The sequence below is a fragment of the Anas acuta genome, chromosome Z (assembly GCF_963932015.1).
Source record: "Anas acuta chromosome Z, bAnaAcu1.1, whole genome shotgun sequence".
Lineage (NCBI taxonomy): Eukaryota > Metazoa > Chordata > Aves > Anseriformes > Anatidae > Anas > Anas acuta.
In genome coordinates this window covers 42,246,683-42,264,421 of record NC_089017.1, presented here as the reverse complement: position 1 = coordinate 42,264,421, position 17,739 = coordinate 42,246,683, and the positions used below count along the sequence as shown (strand labels likewise).

The window sequence follows — 17,739 nt, the reverse complement described above, 5'->3', positions numbered from 1 at the left end:
TAAATGAATAATTTATTTACTTGCTATCTTGGTTGTATGTCTTCTTTCTGTGGATCCTTGTCAGGATGTACTTCAAATGGATATTTTTAGAGAGCAATGTTGGTCTTGGGGAATAATTGAAGCATAGCAGTAGGTGAGTTATATGTCCCTGTAGTTGGCCTTTGGACCTTTTGAATGTCAGTATTTATAGTAATTTCATTACTTGAAAACATGCCGTGGTGATTAAGTGTTCACATCTTTTATCCCAGAAAATCAATTGCCATCTTTGCCTTATCAGTCAGGAATATTGCAAGCCTTACTATGTTGTGTTCAGCTGTCTTCATGCTACACATAAAATAAATAGAGGATAATTTTTCCATCTGACTTTCCTTCAGTCTGGTTTTGTCTCTACTTTTGTTAATGCAGATCAGGTAGTATGACTCAAAGAAGTCTAAATGCACGCCTTCTAAGTATGTTTATGGGTATTTGTCTAATTACTTGTGTGTTTACTTCAATATGTGTATGCACATGTGTTTGTGTATTTATTTGCACGCCTGCATGTACTTGTCAAACTACCTTTCAGAGTTTGCTTTTAAAATGTTAGCCTGGATCTCAAAATTGCACAATTATTTACCTTTAAGAAACCTATGTTAAATATAGACCAGTGAAGGAACAAGTGCAATCCAAAAGTCTTTTAGTACTGAGCAGTCTAAATGAATGTGTTGAAGGGATAATGGAAACCAAGTATTTCAGTAACAAACTGAAACATCATTGGGATACCTTTGAATAGTTATACCACTTTACTGTATATTTCATAGTAAAAATATATCATATGACATAAATATTTGGGAAAATTTATCTGTAAAAGCATCGTAACGCTAAAACAAAATGATGCAGAGTATAGGAAAACATCCTCCATTGTTGTACATTGGCATAAATTAACTGAGTTCATCTGATAATCTCAATTGATGCTTAATTCATCTCCAGGAAAATCTAATCACCTTCTGAGATACTTAAAAAATGAGTTAATGGGTTAAATTCTTGCATCAGAGAATGAAAATGTTGTTCTGGATGCTTTTAGTACTCAGGTAGAAGTGTAATTAAAAAGGAATCTACTTGTAATAAGATACACAGGGTTACCTAATCTTGCAATGATAAAGGAATGTTGATAATCTAAAAATTTTAAGAGTATGACCTTTATTTTGAAAGCTCAGTGTGCCAGGACCTCTATCAATAACATATTATCTCTGATGATTTTACAAACTATTCAAAAATCTAAGATAAAATTGCAGGAGAATTCTAAAACAAAGCAAAGCAAAACAAAACAAAACAAAACAAAAAACAACCCTCCAGGAAATTGATCTTGAAAAACACCTTCCCAAGAACCATGGGCTACTATAATCCAAATTTGAGCATTTTAATGAATAAGAGTAACTTTATATTTTAGTTTATATTATTCACTGTTGTAAAGACAATAACATTTGATAGCAATTGGTTAAATAATAATGTACATCTGAAACCAAGCAATTTACTTCATTTGTAAACACTTTGTAATATGTATTTTTCTACAGAAAAAGCACTGTTAAAGATCCTGATAATCATCAGATCATTTTTTTCAGTGAAAAAAACAGAAATAGAGTGCTGGTCTTGATTTTTTGCACTAGATTTAGATGTCATTACACTGCAAATAAATATTTTACTGATAAAAACACAGTGCTAAAATAACATTATCAGGCTCATTATCTGAAGAGTCATCCTAGTTTCCCCTAATTTTCAAAAGTCAGGTGAGTGGCTGAGTGCTTAACATGCATACTAAGATACTGCTGTCGGATATGCCCATCATGAGCTAGTTTGTGCTAAGCCACCGTACAGATACCTGACGAGAGCTGTAGCTGCAAGTAAGTTTTAGCAGACGCAAATTATGCCTGCTTTTGGAAGCATGTCCAGAAGATTCACATTACATTTTAACATAGTTTCTAACCCTGCTTCCTCTTTTTCATAGAGATGCAGGGCAGATATCTGGGACAATCTGTCTGGCCTTTTCCTAAACATTAGCCAACCCTCATGTCTATCCTCTCTTGAAGAGAGGCTTCTGTTGAAGACATTTTCCAGCATTTGTTATTAATATATTTTCTTAGGATTTTCCTATCAGTGTCATTAATGAAAATCTTAAATCCTGCCTGTCCCTGGATTTTTCTACTAATCCATGCTAGATGGATTTGCTTCAACACACTTCCTTTTTCATTAATATTATTTTTAGTTTGACTAACTTTATATATAAAATTGAACAGTTAAGATAGGGGAAAACTAAAAATCCCATCAACACATCATGATCAAGGTGTTACAGAGATTAGATTAAACATAAAAAGAAAAGTTGAACCAAACTTCATATTTAAATGAAATAAAATGCTTATGGAAGAAATCTGTGATGTAGAAGTACATAATGATAAAAACCTACCTGGCAGTTAGGATAAAACAAATGTAAAAATAAAAAATGTACAATGTCTTTCAATGAGCATTTTCTCCGAAAACTCAATAATTATAATATGTTTTTCAACATTTTTTGTTTCTGTTTTTGTTTTTTTTCCTTACAGTACTTGGGGTGCATAGAAGTCTTACGCTCAATGAGATCTCTTGACTTCAATACAAGAACACAGATTACAAGGTAAGACTTTGTACAAGCATATTTTTAGTCACTTCTGAATTGTGTCCCCAAAGAGGAAAGGTCAGAAAAATAGCAAAACACATACTAAATATATTTGGATACCTCAAGTCTGCTTTTTATTTTGCTTTTACAGGAAATATCTCACCCAATACCAATACAGCTCCCGTGAAGTTTAAGGATCCTCCTTCCCCCACAAAATCCTCCTCTCCCCGTCCCCCCCATCAACACCATATGGTGTTGATTTCTTCTAGTGAATGGAGACCACAGTTTCAAATGGCCATAGACACATTCTGGCATCAAAGTAATGAAGCAGTCCCTTTCAAAGAAATGCACATAAAATGATATGAATTGAAACAAGAGTTGAATTTCAGCTCTTTAAGATGTCTTACTGTCACTAATCATAAATTATTTTTGTACTGTAGACAGCTAAATATTTCCTTTATTAAATGTGAAAAAAACACCTTATTTTTAGGCTTGGATGCAATTCGCATGAACTACATGCTTTGACTTTGAGTTACAGTTGCTTTGAAGGGGCCCCTGTGTGTCCTCTGAAAATGTTAATCATTTATTTGTCAAGATGTAGTTTTGATGAGGGACATAAAAGTACATGGACTGGTAAATGATAGAATTCTGTATTTCAGACAACCAAGTCTGTGGAGGTATCTGAGCATTTTCCTAGTCTGTTGTTTTAAACCCCTAGCATACATTTCTATAGTATTCGCAACAGTAACTTTTAAAAATGCTTTCATGTCCAGGCAGTCTTGCAGTTCCAATGCAGATGGCAGATCTGTTATTACCAACTGGAAGCTGAATGATACCGGCTTATGAAACAATTGTTATACCTTTTGGTTTTGTAGTATTTATCTCAAGGTGGACTGAATTCAGGATTTTTTTTTTCCTGCACAATCTCTCATACTTCATGTTTTCATTGGAATAGCAATGTATCTTTCTTATTATCTAACTTAGAAGCACAAATCTACCTTTAATATGTGAACATATTTGGTGATCTAAAGCAGTATGATCTGCACAAACAAAGTATCTTTGTCTTACAGTTCTTTCAATACAAAATGTTTTTTGGCTTTTACTGTGAAACAGACTTGGAATCACATTTTTTCTGTTATGTTACAGCATATTTGTCTACATGCTGGACATTTTCTTGGCTCATCTTCCCTGATGACATCTAGAACACAGGATATTTTTTTCAAGCAGGAAGATATATTTTCCTGTTTTGTTCGTTATTTTGCATTTTCGGTTTTCCATTTATCATAAAATAATGAGGGCTTATTAACTCATTATTCTGATCATGTAGTTCCTGATCTAAAACTTATTTTAAAGTAGGAGTTGGAATTGGAATCAGGATCTAGCAACTTAATCTGCATTTCATGAATTCATCCAAAAATCTTCATTCCATGTCTTAAGTACACACAGAAAGCAGTCTGTGCTATGCTTCATCAATTAACATTTCACATGCAAGCCTATTTTTTATTAAGGAATGATTAAAACTCACATTTGCTGATGTGAACTTGCTCATGTGCAATAAGAAGCATAATATAGGCCTTAAGGTATCTACTGAATTAGTACTGATGTTCTGATATTACAGGCACAAGTTCCCATGTGGATACAAGCCTGTATCACAACTGTTTATTATAATACAATCTTTTTCCAAGACTTTGTAAAAGCAGTCATAGAAGAAACTGATCTATGTTGGGCCAGTATTACTTCTGTTATCATGCAGTATTTACTAAATAGCATAAAAGCCATTTAGAAAAAATGAACCAAGGTATCTGATCAGTGCGAAGGTCTGGATATATACTTTCCTAATAGACATGTGTTGCGCTTGACACATAAAAAACAGTCACTCTGTTTCTAGCAGAGCATCACATCCCCGCACCTACTTGCTTTCTTGCCTTTGCTTTTCTTCCACATTGCAAGCTCCTACTTTTTGTTGTTGTTGTTGTTTATTTGTTTGTTTTCTTGTCTTTTTGTTGTTGTTGTTGTTTTTATTTTCTTTTTTTTCTCCTGCCTTCTGGTTATGGTCAGTTTATCTTTCTGCTGGCCCTGAGCAGGACCAAATCCCCAAGGGAAGAGGAGCATCACCATCTAATAGAAGAAAAAAATCTTTGGCTCAGTCATGGGGTGGATAAGTTTTGTAGTCTCAGACACTGCTGCAAACTTTAGACATTATTTTGTAAATCCTCATCCCAGTCCCAAACAACTGTGCAATTAAGTGAATTAGTGCTTTGTAAAGAACACATGTGTCATTGATGAACATGAAATTACTTATAAATTTGGTTTACTATTTCCAGTTACCTAGTCAATTAGATACCCATATTACATAGGAAGCTAATAGGAAAAGGTGGTCCAGATATTTTGTATTGCTTTGAAAATTCCAACCCTTATGACTAACACATATGCATATATGTCAGCGTGCATGCATGGACCATTCTGACAAATAAAAATCAGATTTCAACTCCAGGAACTGGATCAAAGCTGATGTGTCAACAATCAGGCCAGGGGTCTTTCCTTTCTTGTCATGAGGATAATCACAGCAATTACCAACTTGTGCCATCTAAGACCATTGCACTTGACCTATGATTTGGCTTTGTTTCTCTTTTACATTTTTTTGTAAATTGAAATGTTAAACTTGTAGCAATACATTTATCTTTGTGTGAAAGCAGAGAACAAATACTTTCACTTGTCATACTCTTCATAAGATTTAACAACTTTGGTGGTGCCTGACAAAAGGTATTGTTATCCTAATTTTGGTTATGATCTGGGGAAAAATGAACAGCTATGTACAATTTATAAGAGAATTTTCCTTTTATTATTTCACATTTGAAGTTTCAAGATTATTTCACTACAGGACAACTAGAGTAGTATTAACCAGTTTATTGCATCTTTTCTTTTGTATAATGAATATAACATCATGTGAATTTTTGAGCAAATAAATGGATGGGGTCCAAGCCAAGGGTCAGCAGCTATGCATAAAGATAAATAAAAGCCAGCCAAATCCACATGGTGCATCATTAATTATGTGGTGACAATTCTTGTAACACATGTGAGGTCAAGATGACATTCTTGAACAGCAAGATGAACAGAAGCATTTAATTTTCAAAACAGAGGAGGAAAAGAAGGACTAGCAAGCAAGACTGCTCAGCTAACTGCAGGTGGCAAGTGGTCCTAAGTTCATCTGAAATCTACTCTCATCATCATGGAAAGGTGCTGTTTGGCCCCTGAACTTTTGTGGCCATGCCTTTATTGCTCACAATCTTTTTATATACTAAAGAGAAAAAGGTAAAATACTTTTGCAACACATGTACTATTTGCAATTCCTCTAATATGTTTTTATGCTTATTGTTTAATCTGTTATAGTGTAATGAGTCTTCACTACTTGAATGCATGTGTCTAGTTATGCACTGGATTGAATTAGAATAATGTTGCATGCACTGTTTGTCGTACAGTATTATCTGGACTACAGGGCTGCATGTTCACTGGCATCTAATTAAAAGCAATCAGTTTACTGCATGCAGCTTCAGAAAATCTCACCTCCCTTTGCTTGAATAAAAAGGTTATATTGCATGCTGTGATAATGACAAGTAAGTCAGGAGTGAGATACTTCTTAGGAGCACTGAACTCAAATCCAAACTCTGGTCCTACTCCTCTCCTCAGTCACTGCTGGGCTGAACTATTTGAAAGAGATTTCTCTCCAAATCTGGGATCTGAGCCTATGTTTTCTAAGAGCGGAAATCAAACCCACTGATGCCAATATCCCAACCCTCAGGAGGGGAGATAATGCAAATCCAGATTTTAGATCGGGGTTCAAGTCCAGTACTAAATCATGTAAATGACATTTAGATAATACAGTGCGTGCCTCAAACATACCTGTATTCTTTGCAGAAATTCACAGTGAAAAGGACAGAAGACGACACTGAAAAGCAAGAATGCTTCTGCTGTCATTTCTGAGAACAAATAGGTACCATGTTGAATTTTGTGCTCAGCCTTCTCTGTATCATACCCTTCAGCCTAGAAGGTGCATGTAGTCCATTCCTGTTTTCTGCTGTATGGGCTCTGTGCATGGGGCCATGGTTAGGGGAAAGTGCAAGGGCAAAGGCAGTTTTTTTTAGACTTTTTTTTTTTCCATCTTACTTTTGTAAGGTTTCCTATGCCTTTCTTTGAAATGCTTGCTATTGGTGACTCTTTGAGAGAGGATACTGTACTAAATGATCTGAAGTAGGACACAGTTTGGAGGTTACTGTGATCCTGGTTCAGATCCTGTCCATCTCCCTGACAACTACCAGAATAAACAACCAGAGACCAGGATGAATGGAATAAAGCCTGAACATCACAAAAGAAGCTAAAGAATTAGAGCTACCTAACAATCTAGAACTCCAAGTACATTTTTATTTATTACTGTTACTTTTTTTTTTCTTTTTTTTTGGTCATCATTGACTTTACTCTTGATGTATGTAAGGTTGTGCAGAAGGAAGGTTTTTGTAAGCATGCATCAAGGCTTTGTATATATTTACATGATGTTCACAAAAGCTGTAAATTATTTCAAGACTTTTTCTTACATTTTCCCCAAATTTTGATTTTTAGAAGATTATCAGAATCTACATAACGGTTAGTTGCATATATATGACTGTGTTCCCAGCAGCCTCTTTGCTGTCACCTGTGTGTAGCATACGTTTGGCTTAACTATAAGGAAAAAAATGCTGTTTGTTCCAGTTTTACTAAGTGTCAAACTCACTGTTTGTGCATGTGGAGTGAAGAGATAACGTGTGCTATTGGATAAACAGTTTCACTGTAAAGTCCTAAAACCAAACCACTGTTCAGAACTACTGTATTAGGAGAAGCCACCAAAACAGATGGACTTCTCTGTTAGTGCTAAACGAAAGAGAGTGAGTTTCTGAAACTTGCACGTTACAAAAGAAGGTACAGATTGCATTGAAATTGCCTCAAATATCCCTTCAAGTTAGGTTACCTATGTTGTTATACAGCATACAAATGGATAAAAAAATATATTTTGGCAGGTAAAAAACAAAGCCACCTCTATTAGAAAATTAATGTTAGTCTCACACTGAAGATGTAGGAGAATAAAAATAACAACTACTTTGCCTTGCCTGAATTACCAATGGACACATTGCATACTATGTACCTAGTGGTGTCCTTAATCCTTTGCCAAAACAGTTGCCAAAGACAGCCTTGCTACATTGCAAAGTTTATTCAATACACCAAAACCGAATTTGGCCAGCTTCCTTTCATTTTCTGCTTGTAGATTTTCTCCATGTCAGAAGACTCCATTTCAAGAAACAAACCAAGGATATGAGAGGAAGATAAAGTGGAACCATAACTTCTTTGCTTCACCAGTTAACCACAACCTGCTTGGCAGCGCAGCCTTCCTCATCAGCCAGGCTTCCCATCACCGGCATACTCAGGACAGGCAACGTGTCAGGGCGGTGGCACCAGGCCTGGCCCCACAATCTGGGGGTCCCTGGAGGGGAGGTGTATCTGCCCTTTGTTCTTACCCTGCCCTTCCTGCTGGCACTCTCTGCTCTGCCTCCTTAGATGCTCTTTCAGCCTTACACCAATTGTCTCTTTGCCTGTTGGCATTTGAGGTTCTGTAAGCAGCAATGTATTGGTCTAGTCTCCAGAGCCTGTGCATGTCCCCTGTGCTAGTTCAGGTAGCATTCACTTGTTTTGCCTGTTTCACATACAAACAAGTAATATTTCAATCATTAAACAGATTTTAAAATAATATTTTTTTTTTTGTCTGTTTTTGTGTGGTGTTGGTTTTGGTTTGGTTTTGTTTTGTTTTCCAGCAGCAACTTATTATTATATTTAGCATGGACATTGTTTTTCTTCATCAGATTCTGGTACATCAGTTGGTAACGATTTATAAATTATTAAAAAAAAAAAAGGCAGGAATATAAAACTGTTAAGAAATAACTAGGAGCTTCATTTATAGCTCTCCAAGATGTGTCATGCTTACATTAAAAAAGTCCATCTTTTGATGTCTATTTTTAAATTTCTGAAGTCCTAACCTTTGGAGGTGACAAAGAAAAACTTGGGAACTATCAGATGCTAATGGATATTAATGAAAGAATATTAGTAGTTTTTTAGTCTAGCCATACAAAATATTTCAGACTAATAAAATTAGTTGGAGTACCTAGTCTAAATACTTGAGATTGCTATTCTTTTTCCAAATATGTTGAAAAAAATCCACACAATTTTCATGTGCTGTCATTTCCCTGAAATATGACTTTTAGAGTTCTGTATTTTTTAACCAATTAAATCATATTAATTAAAACCAGCAACAATAAAGCCCAGGATCCCAGCCATAAAATAAAATAAAATAAATCATTGAAACCACAGGAAGGGAGGGTATTTTCATGTGACAGTGTTTCATAGAAGAACAGATTTGAGCTTCCTGAGTGGGCTACTTTACATAACTGCCAGAGTAAAACATGACTAAAAGTATGAGAAATATCAGGGCATTAGCCTTTTAATGGAAAAAAATATAAATGCAAAATGTCTTTTTTTCTTTCTCAGAGAGATGTCAAGTCAATTTCAGGTAGAATAGGTCAGGCTGAGAAAATGCATACTGGTAATTTTTCTCTCAATATATTTGCATGCTGAATTTATATTTCAAAACACACAACTTATTTTGTGCCAAGAAAATGACTCCACAGTATGACCATCTGCAAAGCAGAAAATACTCTTGGACAGATTTGGAACTCAGTATGTGGTCCCTCATGAAGACAGCACAGTAGCTAATTTTACAAGAGATCAGGATAACTTTACACTGGTATCAATCTCTGCCCAGCTAATGAAATGGCATGTGGCATAGAAAGGTATAATGTCTGCCTGTGTAAAACAATTCTCTTACCACAAAGTTAGTCTAGTCATACCCTACTTTTCCGAAGTCCATGCAACTGTTCAATTATGCAAATATATCCAGAACTTTTGTTTTTACATTCTTTAGGCAAACATTTGTATGCACAAGTCAGATAATTGCACTCTTAACCTAGCAGCTGTTTCTATTTCTGGGTAAGGTTTGTGGCTCAGGTACTTATGCTGCATAGGCATTTGCAAATCTGATCAGCTGAAAAAAGATGTCTCCTCTGTACTGCCTGGCAATGCAAGGTAGAGTGAAGTCTTTAGGACATCTTCCACATCTCCATTCTGCCTGTGTTAAGATCCCCAAAAGATAATTGAGATTATAAACAGAGAGGTCCAGGAACCTTCCCCAGGAAGAGTGTATGTCTGTACCCGCCCTTTTTCTTTCTGTTTTCATCATATACTTCTTTAAGACTCCTTAAATCACAGGCAGAAAAGTACTGCAGCTTTTGTTGCAGGTCCATAAAGGAGTCCTGTCAAACTGCTCTGATCTTGCTTAGACAGAATTGCTTTAATATCTTTTTCTGAAGTTCCCGGAATTTTCATTAAAAACATTGTTAACACAAAACCTGCCATTGTTTGAATGTATTTAATATTCAGAGTTTTTAAAAAAATGAATTTTAAAACAAATTGTCAAATTTAAGTTCAGATGACATGCCTGACATCTATCTCAATGAGCTCTCACTTTTCCCAGGTCTTCCCTCCACTACCGGTGTTCATGCAGACTTTGGGAACACTGAGTTCAGTAAAACTAAAGTATTTTACTGAAAGGAAGGCCTGTAACTAGAAAACCTATAGTGCTTTGTTATTGAGTGGGAGGATGTGTACCCCATCTTTTCAGCTGCTCTGTGCTTTCCTACTTATACCACAGAAATTGAGACTGCTTTGCCAGCCCCCAGCCTGGGGCTTCAGCCTCTTGAGCTGGTTCATTTACTTTCCTGTACTCAAGAGATGGTTTTGATTAACAGGGTCCTTGAGTCAGGTAGGTCTATTCAGTTACATGCTTTTAAACCCCAGTCCTGCACTAGAAAAATAACATGCTTTTGAACAGTTGCTGTCAAGTGTGCCGACCAGAAAATTCCCTTTTTCTCCTGCACACTCCATATTGCTGCAAGAGATAGAATATGGTATAGGCAAATAGGAAGAGAAAGGAAATTATGGGCAAATGTGTTCATCAAGCACAGCTTTTGTCTCTGAAATGTAAATCCTTTTTGTGAGAGGCAAAACCTATGAGGGATCTTAATACACTAGTCAGACCACTGGTGACAACAGAGCTCGTGGGAGGGAGAGACGAAGAAGATGAAGGTGGTGCCTCCATATCAGTGATTTTGAGTCAGTGAAGCTCAGACTCACCTGGGGAAGCACGAGGCATGGGTCCGAGGGACATCAGTGAGCTGAGAAGCATGGACTTCTCACCTCATTGCCTTTGAAGGATTCAGTTCGGTTGCAGGAGAGAGATGGGAAACCTCAAGTTTTAGTTTGGTAAGAAGGTTGACAGGATACGTCTGTAAAAATAATGGCTGTCGCTCCTGCCTAATTCTAAGAAAAGATTTTAACTGGTGAAGAAGAAGGATATTTATTTTTCATAATTAATGTTTTCACAAGTAACCTATGTCTGAATATTGCTGTGTTGTATTTCTAATACATATGAGAACTGCTCTTGAAAGAAAACAATTTTTACCTGGTATGTAAGAAAAGTTAGTAACTACTTTTACTAAAAGACTTGTTTGGATCAAAGAAGCATAGTGGTGAATGTGGGAACTAAATACAAGCACTGAACTGTGAAATGGATTGCTGTTATATCAATGATGGTCTGAGGATATATGCAAGGAAGGGTTTGTAGTGAGAGACAATCTTATTAGGGGAGCAGATGTAGCTGAGAGATAAAAAAGAAAAGACAAGCTTTGGAACAAACAAGCTCTCTTCCAGACCTGAAGAAAGGATTGTGTGCCTGAAAGCTTTTTGATTATCTGTTTCTATAAATCTTGCTCTTCTTCAGAATGACAGGATTTTAAACCTGCTGCAAAGCCTGTTCCTCCTCCTCTCTCTGCCCAAAAAAAAACATGCGAACAGGTGATTTGAACTTTGTATCTACCCTAGGTAACAGTACCCCAGGAATAAATATATAGTAATTACTGATTGCGCCTGGATAAATCTGTGACATTTGCAGAGCCATTATATATTGAATGTTGAAACATATATGACATTTCTTTCCTGGCTCACTTGTTGATCCTGTGCATTGACCTAATGAATAGTTGAAATACCATCCTGCATATGACACACAATTAAAATAATAGGTATTTTTATCAAGGTTGTATTGAGGTGTTGAGTATTTTGGCTGTTCTTTAGCTCATAGTTTATTGTTTTCCATTCTATTCATGTGGTTCTAGGTCTAAGAATAGTGTGCTGTTACTCCCGATTGATATTTAAAACAAATGAGGTTTACAGCCAACTCTATAGGTCTCTGGGCAACTGTTTTGTGCAGTGTCAATTTGACAGGTCTATTACAGCATAATAGTTAATTGCCACAGGAATATCTGGGTGTGCACAGTAGCACAATTTAAACACTGACCAGCTTGATTGTTCTGATAATTAGTTTTTCAATACTGAAAGAATCTAAAATATTTGTTGTAGCTGTATGATTTGAAAAAAAAATAATCTAACATATAATTACTGTCCTAATTCATATTCATTTTCAACATTCTTTTCTTTCACTCAACGTGGATACAGTGGGAAAAATAAAGCAATATTAGAAAACTGAAAAAAAATGCTCAAGGCATTCATTTTGTTTACAGTGTAAAAATAGGGGCACAAGTAAATTATTCAGGTCACACTGAACAATTTATCAATTAAAATTTTGTATCAAAACAAACTTCTCATGTCTTCTATACAATGTGTATATTATCATGAATATTTTGCAGTTCTTAGAATATATTTTCTAAAGCCAAAAAGGTGGGACTGAAAATGTGCATAATACATGAATGAGAAAAATGGTAATAAGTAACCTTTACTTCATAGGAAAGTTTTTTTTTTTTTTTTTTAAAAAAAAAAAAAAAAGCTGTAAAGAAATGTTAGTTAAAGACATTTCTTATGATCAGATTCCTCATGGCTTAATAAGGTACAAAAAAGAGAACTGGAAGAAGGTGTCAAAGTAAGTTTTCTAATTTACAATGAGGAAAGTTCTTTTAAATAGTGAGAAAAATTGTTTTTATCATTTGTAGCTCTCAAGATACTCTTCCTTTCACTAATGTTGACTGTTTGCTGCCTTCTGCTTTATGCTAAGGTAGCCTAAATCTGAATGGCACCTCTTCTAGTGGTGAGAAGAGAGCTAACTGACCTACTAAGTATCTTCACCTGTGAGCAGAAATACCATCTGGAGCTGTTCTCTTCCAGTGCATCTCAGAAGTATGATGAAGAAACTCATGATTTCACTTGCCATAAACCTTTTTTTCTGTCTCTTCAGGGAAGCAATCAGTCGTGTTTGTGAAGCTGTGCCTGGTGCCAAAGGAGCCTTCAAGAAACGAAAGGTATTTTTCTTTTCTTGTAGTGAAGTTGACTTTATTTTCTTAGTTCAACACCAAGGAGACCAGGCACAGCAAGCAGGTGGTTTAAAGCAGCTTTGAGAATTGCAAATCATTAATCATTTAACGTATTGGCTCTTTTCACCTATTAATTTGCCTCTCTCCCTTTTGGTTAGAATCATCTTTTATAGACATCTTGAAGTATGAGGACAACTAGGAAATACATTGTGGCTTGCCTTTATGTTCATACTGTAGAAACTCTGTTTTTGCATGTGTGTTTGTGTGGTTGTTTAGTTTGATTGTTTTTGGTAAATTTGCAGGTGAAAGGCTAAAAAGCAAACAAAAGGGAATGCCTTTTCATAAAATGTATGAGTAAGTTGTGAAAAATCATTTATTTTGGAGGCCAAAAATATACATTGTTTTGAAACTGATTAGATCTTTTGATGGAGCATAGCTTTACTGGTGACAATTAAGAGTTTGGAAATTGCTGATTTCTGGAAAGAGAAAGAATGTACTTGATGATTCCCCATTTCACATACTCTTTCCATAAACACTTATAGCCAAATGCTCTGTGGCCTGAAGGCAGGTCCAAGTGTTATTGGCTTGACACAATTCTTTTCAGGCATTCATTCTTACTTGCGTAGTAGGAATTAGGGTCTGAAGCAGGAAGTGGAGGAAACCTCAGCTCAGCCCCTGTACCTCCTTACCTCCTGCTTCTCCACATGCCCATGAGCAAAACTGGAATTCAATACAAAGTCTAAGGGAAAGAGCACAGAATGCAATTAATTCTAGCCCTTGTGCATGTTGTTGGGAGCAGAAGGAGAAGGACAAGGTCTACCTGCTTATCCCCCACCTGGCCATCTGGGCAGAGTCCATGCAGAAGGGGGAGTCTGATACACCACTTATGCAGTGGGAAATCTTCCCCTGGTGAAAGAAGACAACCACATATATGACAGCCTAATTGGAAACTGTTTCAGAGATTAAGTTGTGGTTTTCTTCTCTTTCTCAACAAATTTATCTCGCTGTCATTTTTAGATGCTCTGACCTTTGTTTTTTAAACCTGAAAGAGGAAAATTCCTTTATTGGAAATGCTCAGTGATGCAAAATGTAATTCAAAAAGTAGTTTAAATAGAGCCCTAAGTGCCTAGTAAAACACCTTATCGTATTACTCTTTTAAGAAACAGTAGTGCTTAACAGTTACTGAAAAGATATACTATTTATAAAGTAAGCCTGCTGTCTGAGAAGAAAGTTTGCCCAGCAACAGAACTTCAGCTGAATGTTGAAGGCAATTATCTTTTTTTAACTGTGTACTTTCATGGTTTTGCCGCTGCTGGCTTACAAGTTTAGTTCTTGAGGTCAATTTTTCACACTTACCCTCTTGGAGAGGGGATCCTCAGGTATCATCTTGGAAGCACAAGGGTTTAAGGAAAGAAGAGAAACAAGAATATTTAATGAGCTTTTTGTAAAGAGGTGCTAGGGAAAATACTAGCTCTGTAGCATGGCGAAGTAAAAAGAGCGCAGCACAACCGCTGCATACAAATAATATATAAAAAATATGTTTTTAATCAATGAAAGAGGTAAAAAACAAACACAAACACAACGAAACTGAATTAAGCTTTAATGAGGATCAGAAAAGTGGCCAGTCTGCTAGAAACTTACCAGACTTGCAGACCATAACATAAATGCAGTGGCAGAAGGATGCTGCCTCTACTCACAACTCTGCTTTTATACCCTAACTACCAACGTCAGTATTCACCTGTACATCTACAGCAGGTGACTGGACTTGGTCTGTTATTTATGGCAATCTATTGTTAGGGCTGTGTTTATCTGTTCTCTTGTGGTTGAGAGATTTCTCCTGGCTGCCAGAGGTGTGAAGTTTGTAAGCTCTGTGGTCCCTCCTAGGTAACCCCTTACTTTTGTTCTCATCCAGCTTGCAGCATAGAAGATATGCAGCGAAACTCACGTTGCTACAGAACATCTTAGGATCATATGGGATGCTTACCTACAGAAATTAATATTATTACATCTCCTCTGTTTTCACACCATTTGTACTGATTTTACGAGTTAGGAATAATCTTCAGCTGTACATTGTATCCCCACATACAGAGGTTTTAGATCCTGCTGGGCTTTTACCTACTGTTGAGAAGTCTATGAGTATAACATCACTCTATTTTTTGTGAGTATCCCACCACTGTCACAGGAATCCCACTTCCCATTCAGAAAGGGAGAAGAGCAGGCAATCAATGCAGAGCAAGCAACAGATCCTGAAAGGATGTTGCGTTGTTTTTGCAGAATAAGAACATGTCATTTTAAGATAATGACTTATGGTGTTCATCTTAGTCTGGTCGCATAGTCCCTTGATGAAGATAGGATTGATATCTCACAAAAAAAGATAGGTCTTAGTAAGTCTTAATTTGTTAGGTCAAGTATTGTGTATACCTGTCCAGATATCATTAGCAATATTAGTAGTTTTTCCAGAGGAAAACAGCTATTCCAATGAAGTGATCTTTGAAAAGTCAGCAGCTTTTTAGGAATCTTTAAGATTTGAGCTAATCCTGCCTGCAAGGTAGGTTGTCCCAAGTAAACAAAACACAAACCTGCTTTTTTTTTTTTTTTTTTTTTTTTTCTCCCTCACAGCCACCAAGCAAAGTTCTTTCTAGCATCTTGGGAAAAAGCAATCTTCAGTTTGCAGGAATGAGCATAATGCTGAATATCTCCACCACCAGCTTAAACCTAATGACTCCTGATACAAAGCAGGTGAGTGCAAGTGCCATGTTAATTTGTGAGACTTTGGAAGAACAGCCTACTGCACAGGTATTTGCTGTCTGCCAAAAGGTACTGTTCCATAATAATGTTTATAAAATGAGTGAAAAAATATAAATCATATTAGGAGTCGTAGTTTGCTCTAGTATTCAGAAGTTTTGATTACTATTTTCTTCTTGCCATGTTTAGGTTTTGTTCTTAAGAGACCTATAACATGAAAAAGCATTTTCTAGTCCTGGGAGTTCTTTTTTCATACAGTTACAAACTTTCAGAGAGTTCAGAGGGATGCGTTTGGACTAGGTGACCAAAGGACTGAATGCACATCTCCAATTTTATTTTCATCCTTCTCATTTAGAGCCCTAAAGGACAATCTGTTCCTAAGACACTGCTAAAAATACAGCCACAAGGATTTTGCAGTGCAGTGAAATGCCAGTCTTCTTGAAAGACAAAGCAGTCTTTTTCAGGCAGCTTGTTTCTTCTTTGTGCTGAAGGTACATACAGGCTTTGGGGAATCACTGCAGTGGATTGTAAATGATGTATGAGATGAGAAAAATCCTTGCTCAGGGTATATATAAAGAGAAAGCAGACGGACTTGCGTAGTCACTGCTGTGCTATTTGCTGTGAGCCACATACTGCGTGCAACTTTCTGCCCAGATACAGCTAGAGAGAGAAAAAAATAAAATAAAAAAAAAAATTGCTGTTGTTAGGAGCCTCAACATTAAAGAAGAAAAAACACTGTGTGTTAAAAGGCTTGCTGTTTATTATTATGTTTTCATTGATTTGTCTTCATTCTTATCCTCATTTAGAAAGCATCTCAATCATCTACAGTGAGCACTGAGACTGTGAGAGCAACATTATGGCTGCTTTCAGTATTTTGGAGCCTTATTATGGAATAGACACAGCAGTGTTTTTCATAAGGATGGCTGCCCCCAGTCAGAAGCATATGAACTTGATGTTTATTAGATCTATCAAAAGAGTAGCAAGCCTGGAAGTGGCCTTGTTTTCAGCTGACATCAGGGTAGAAATTAAGTTAAACTGAATTATCCCAGGGAAGGATCCCAGGAAAGATGCTTTGTTGCCTTTTTTTTTTTTTTTTCTCCTGTGAGTGATGAAATAATTTTCAGTGAGCTAAAAAAAACAAACAAAAACAAAACTAAAAAAGGGTTGACAAAACTGTTTATCTTTCTCACACATCATTCTTTTTGAGATGGACTTGCTCTGGATGCTGCAGGCCTGTGAAACATCTGGTTTCTCAGAGATCCCCAGTCTGGCTGTGGCCTCTCTAGTTTCTTGTTTGTGCCAAGCATTTGATTTGAAAATAAGCGCAGCCCAGAAGCTGTGCTCTTTGAAGCCTCACCCAGGAAGGCAGTTTTGGATGTCTGTAACAGCCTTCTTTTCCCAGAGGAGCTGGAGGGAAAAAAAAGACTGTTTTTTGCCCGTGGCTAGCAGGCAAGCAATGCATTGTGTCCTGTACAAAAACTTTGTGAGCATGCTGAGTGGAAGCTGACATTTTATTTTGGTTTTGTTTGTTTGGATAAAGTACTTGGGTAGAGTGAGATATTTCAAAACTATATGCCAACATTAGTGAATTGTTTCACATAAAGTAGTGCAAGACATTGATACTTTGATATGTTTTGTTTCAGCATTTCAGTATTGGGGAAAAATACCAAAGAACCTAAAATATTTACCTGTGGAATAGGAAGAAAATTCTGACTTGAACTAATAGTTTTGAAACTTTTATATTTCCTTAAAATTTGAAAAAAAAAAAAAAAAAAAAAACCTTTGAGGAATCTGCTCTTTTATTTATTATGATGATGAACATGTTATTTTTACAATATTAACTGTGCAGAAAATCTTCAGTAGTTTACTTTTGTTGTTAAGTTCACCTCCTCTATATGGGAAAAAAGAGAAGGA

The 17,739-nt window shown here is 36.2% G+C and overlaps 1 protein-coding gene across 5 annotated transcripts in view; it reads left to right on the top strand.

Annotated features, from left to right (window-relative positions):
* The window catches only part of SHC3 (SHC adaptor protein 3), a 65,567-nt gene that overhangs the window by 23,465 nt on the left and 24,363 nt on the right, over nt 1–17,739 (top strand). For all 5 annotated transcript variants that reach the window (XM_068666645.1, XM_068666644.1, XM_068666643.1 and 2 more), the window contains 3 exons: nt 2,574–2,644; nt 13,005–13,068; nt 15,700–15,819. In XM_068666645.1, coding sequence (XP_068522746.1) covers nt 2,574–2,644; nt 13,005–13,068; nt 15,700–15,819 — 255 coding nt within the window. The remainder of the gene's footprint in view (nt 1–2,573; nt 2,645–13,004; nt 13,069–15,699; nt 15,820–17,739) is intronic.